The sequence below is a fragment of the Plectropomus leopardus genome, unplaced genomic scaffold (genome assembly GCF_008729295.1).
Source record: "Plectropomus leopardus isolate mb unplaced genomic scaffold, YSFRI_Pleo_2.0 unplaced_scaffold938, whole genome shotgun sequence".
Lineage (NCBI taxonomy): Eukaryota > Metazoa > Chordata > Actinopteri > Perciformes > Serranidae > Plectropomus > Plectropomus leopardus.
Window position 1 is genome coordinate 1 of NW_024703449.1, and position 5,360 is coordinate 5,360.

The 5,360-nt window shown below is 45.5% G+C and overlaps 1 protein-coding gene across 1 annotated transcript; it reads left to right on the top strand.

Annotated features, from left to right (window-relative positions):
• Nucleotides 1-1,610: 1,610 nt before the first annotated feature.
• LOC121940761 (BPTI/Kunitz domain-containing protein 4-like) lies at nucleotides 1,611-5,341 on the top strand. Its single transcript, XM_042483461.1, has 2 exons — nucleotides 1,611-2,075; nucleotides 3,894-5,341. The coding sequence occupies exons 1-2, from the start codon at nucleotides 1,715-1,717 to the stop codon at nucleotides 4,202-4,204; spliced, it is 672 nt and encodes a 223-aa protein (XP_042339395.1). The 5' UTR covers nucleotides 1,611-1,714; the 3' UTR covers nucleotides 4,205-5,341.
• The last annotated feature ends 19 nt before the right edge of the window (nucleotides 5,342-5,360 follow it).

Sequence of the window (5,360 nt, forward strand, 5' to 3'; positions counted from 1 at the left end):
AATATTTAGAATTAAATAGATCTACAACAGATCAGTCATCTTTCTGTGTTTGTTTTTCTTTTTGACGTTGCATTTGATTTTATGATCGATCCATAATTATAATGAATAAATAAACAGTGATCATTATTATAAACAGTTTATGATTTCGTGTGTTTTCTTCTGCGTGACTCTGTTTACTTAAATTCAGTAATAACTTAAATAAAAGCGCTTTAATGTGATCCTGGTTTTTACGAGCAGGTTTTTGAACGCAGCCTCAAATGATCCCGCTGGGTCCTAAAGTCCCTCATGTTAAAGGTGAACGGTCACTTTAACAGTAGCAGCGACACCTGGTGGTGGACACCTGACCTGCACCCAGAAACACAACCACCGTCACAGGTTTGGACAGACGCTCCGCCTCTTAAAGATCAGCTCAGCGCAGCTCAGTAAAGGACAGAGGACAGGTAAAGGACAGATGAAAGAGCCGAAGAGTTTCATCGAAAACCACACAGTCGACAAAGAAATCAGACTTTAGAAAGAAATTTAAGAAACATCTCACGAAACTGACTCACACACACACACACACACACACACACACACACACACACATACACACACACGCACACACACACACTCACACACACACACACACACACACACGCACACACTCACACACATGCGCGCGCACACACACACACACGGTTCAGTGTTTCTCGGGTGAACAGGTTTGAGTTGTGTGTTTTGTGCTGCAAACCTGGAACTGTTCAGTAACTGTATTTAAGTTATATTGAAGTTATATTTCATCAGTTACAGAACCGACCATGTACTGTCCTGTACACATGTACTTTAAATACTGAGTAATGTAACTTTCCTGTGTGGACCCAGGAAGAGTCGCTGCTGCTGATGTGGTCACTAACGGGGGTCCAAATGTTTGTGGACAGTGATTGTGGACACTATGGAGAGTGTTTGTAGACACTGTAGAGACTGTGGACAGTGTTTGTGGACACTGAGGACACTATGGACACTATGGACACTATGGACAGTGCTTGTGGATGCTATGGACAGTGTGGACAGTGTTTTTGGACGCTGTGGACAGTATTTTTGGACCCTGTGGACAGTGTCTGTGGACGCTGTGGACACTTTTGACTGTTTGTGGACACTGTGGACACTGGACACTGTTTGTGGGAACTGTGGACAGTGTTTGTGGACACCGTGGACACTGGACAGTGTTTGTGGACACCGTGGACAATGTTTGTGGACCCTGTGGACACTTTTGACCGTTTGTGGACAGTGTGGATAGTGTTTGTGGACACCGTGGACACTGGACAGTGTTTGTGGGTACTGTGGACAGTGTCTGTGGACAGCAGTGAGGGTGTCTCTTTGTCTCTCTGTCTCTCTGTTAATAACTTTCTTGTTTCAGCTGAATTTTCTGTCTTAAATGACTGAAACTTTTCAAAATAAAAGATGAAAATGATCCACAATAAGATACAGATAATGACAGGTTTATTTTGATAGGTTTTCGTTTGTCTTCTGGTTTCTGTTGTTTTTGAATTTTTCATCTTGATCTTTGTTTTCAGGAATGTGACGTCACGTGTGGGCGGGGCCGCGGTGACCTCACCTGTTGTTCAGGTAAATTCAACTGCGTCACCAGGCTGCCTCCAAACAGGAAGTGAGTGCTTCGTACGCGCGGAGCTTCGAGTCTGGTCCTCGATTTAAACTCGATTAAACTTCATCGATCATGTGGTTTCGGTCCCCGCTGGTTTTGCTGGCGCTCTGGGTCCTGGTCTCTGCCGCTCCGCACTGTGACTGGGAGCAGCCCGGGGATCCGGGGCTCCCGGACAACTGCCGGGCCGCCTGCTGCTCAGACCCGGACTGTGACCTGGTCCTGGTCCGGAACGGAACCGACGTCTGCGAGACAGTGAAATGCGGGAGCCGGGACCGGAGCCAGGAGCCGGACCCGGAGCGGGAGGAGTGCGTGTCTCGGCACCGGGAGCAGGGCGCCGTGTACCGGAGGAAGCCGCAGCGGAAGGTCGAGTCTGAGGCCGAGGAGGGCGGGGAGAGAGCACGGGACGAGCCGCTGGACCCGGAGTCCCCCAACAGTAAGACCCTGTTCGATCTAACGATTATTGATCTGCTGATTTAACCCTTTGAGCTCAGAGCTCAGCTAACAGCTTCACCCGGAAAAACAGCAGCGTTTCCAAAAAAGTCCCAGAACAGAACAAACAAACAAAGAGGAAACATCAAAATATTCAGAAAGAAAAGTTAAAAAAGTTTAACTAAAAAAATCATAAAGAAAAAAGCACACACACCTCAACACACACACACACACACACACACACACACACCTCAACACACACACACACACACACACACACACACACCTCAACACACCACACCTCAACACACACACACACACACACACACACACACACACACACACACACAGTCTGAGTAGAGCTGATCAATAGTGAAGCTCGTGTCTAAGACTCGGAGCGACTCGTCTACAGACAGAATCAGCGAGTTCTTACAGTACTGTCCCACTGAGTGATGCCATGTCTGAGCTGACTGGACAGTGGCTGGGGGACAGTGGCTGGGGGACGGTGGAGACATGGCATCACTCAGTGGGACGGTGAACAGTGGACAGTGGCTGGGGGACGGTGAACAGTGGACAGTGGCTGAGGGACAGTGGACAGTGGCTGGGGGACGGTGAACAGTGGACAGTGGCTGAGGGACAGTGGACAGTGGTCAGGGGACTTTTAGAGAAAAGCTGCTGCAGGTTCGGACATTTTTCATGTTTTGTGTTAAAATGAGCAGAATGAGACATTTATCAGCCAGAGACTGTCCACACTGGGCCACAGAAACAATCAGAGACAATCTGACTGTCCAAACTCCAGCTGGCTGTGTCCTCAGTCCCCGAGCACTTCCTGTCCTTCAGAGAGACGCTGATGATGTCACTTATGTGGCTGAAAATCCCACAAAATTCAACGTTTACATTTCAGCTCTAAAAACAAACAAACAAACCTCCGATGTGAGGTGTCGGGGTTCAGGGGGACCGACAAAGACATCAGCGCGGAGCTCTCTGTGTGTCTCACACGTCCTCAGCATTATTATTATTGTTATTATTGTCATGATGATTATTGCTGTTGTTGTTATTTTTTAAAAATATTTTTTAAAATCTATTTCTGAATTGTTCAGCCTCTGAAATCTCTTTTCCTCTCCTCTGAAGTTTGATTGGTTCGGTCTGAGCTGCTGCCTCCTGATTGGCTGACAAGTTAATGAGCAGCAGTTTGTAATAAAGTGAGAGTTTATAAATATTAATAACGATTCGGAGAATGTGACGGTCGTTCAGTGATAATCATTGTTTGCTTCCTGCTGTGACGTCACGCGTGTCCTCACCTGTACAGGTGAGTCATGGCTCAGCGGAGACTCTCCGGTCGGACTGGTCCGTCAGCTCTGTGCCTTTATTTTGAAAGTCTTTCCTGATATTTCAGTTTTTACAGTTTCTGTGATCGACAGTTTCGTTCTGGGGATTTTTAAAGAAAGGTGAGTTTTCTTTACGAATCAGCAAGAAATAAAAAAACCAAAAACTTATTTTCTGTAAAAAAACATACAAAAAATGTCTTAAGAAAAACAAATCAACAAAAAAACACCAAAATGTTTCTTTAAAAAACATTAAAAAAATGTAAAGAAAAAAAAGTTTTCTTTCAAAACTGCCAAAAAATTTTAAAGCAAAAAAAAAAAAGAAATCACAAAAAAATTCTAAAGAAAAATCACTAAAATGCTTTTCTGAAAATTCACCAAAAATTTGAGCCAATAAAAATCCACATGTCCTTTTCCTCTTCAGCCCAGAGGACAGGATGTCCCTGTTTCCAACAGCGTCTCCTCTGTCTGATGTGTCCTCTGTGTGTCCCCTGCAGTCCGTTGCCGTCTCCCGGTGAAGGTGGGACACTGCCGTGCGTCCCTCCCGAGGTTTTTCTACAACGTGACGTCCAGCAGCTGCAGGAGCTTCATCTACGGAGGCTGCAGCGCCAACGGCAACAACTTCAAGACCAGGGACAAGTGTGAGGACACCTGCAGGGGAGTCACAGGTAACAGAGACAGAGACACCTGCAGGGGGGTTCCCCCACATCAATCACAATCCCCCACTCTTGCCACCTGTTACACACAGCTGCAGTCTGGGCCTACTGTTACCGTGGAAATAACCATCAATCAACTCAGAACTGATTAGATTAATCAATCAGCAGAAGGGAAGAGACACAGGACAAACAGAGGGACAGGGACATAGTGAGGAGGAAGGAGACTGCAGGGATAGGGACTCAGTGAGGAGTACAGAGGGACACAGACATAGTGATGAGGACAGAGGGACAGGGACATGGTAAGGAGGACAGAGACAGAGGGATAGACAGGGGGTGTAAATCAGTGTGTCTCAGGTGAGTGTTTGTGTTCAAAGGTTTGTTTGTCTTCAGGATCAGAGCTGAGAGGACAGACCGGTCCAACCTGAGACACACAAGGACACACCTGAAACACACACACACACACACACACACACACACACACACACACACACACACACACACACACACACACACACAGGTGCATGATGGGAGCAGCAGACACACACAAAGACAAACTGTGTCCACATTTAACCCCTGAGACGCTGCGCTCTCATGGGAACACTCTTTAGTTTTCTGCACCTTGAACTTCACTGAGCTGGACTAAGACCTGCTGTCCTCTTTTAGGGACACTTTTTTTTTTAAATTGTATGTTTATTTGGAATGAGCAAACAAGCTCAGCGTTACATTGTTTAGAAAAAACGGAAGCAAGTGGCATTCCAGTTTTTTTGTTTTATACCAGAATAAAAAGAGACATCCATCGTCCAGGCATCAAAGTTCAGAGAAGGATAAACTCAAATTGTGGATCAGGTGTCAGTCCCCTCCAGAATCCACTCTCCTCATATTAATGTTATGCGGTAACATAAATAAGTGCACTGAGGTAGCACAGGTGGAGACAGTTTTCACTTAAAGCCTGGATTTACTAAAAGCCCAGGACAGATAGAGTCCATAGATAAGCACAGGTTCGCTTGTAGAAAGTTCTGGCATGGTTTAAAGCGAGCAAGAACAGTTAGTGTAACATGTTAATATAACATAACAATGTACAAAAAACATGGGGGGGTATTCCTGCCTCCGCTGCCACATAATTAGTCGACAATAGCCAGTCACAAAAATAAACTAGGTAAGTTACAGAGCAATATTACCAGTGGGGTCAAATAATGTCTGCTCTTATGGGGGTTATGAATGAGATCCAGTTTTTCCAGATTTGGAAAAATTTGTCTTTTTGGAGTCTTATTTGGTAAGTTAATTTTTCCATCTTAAATATTTCCAAAG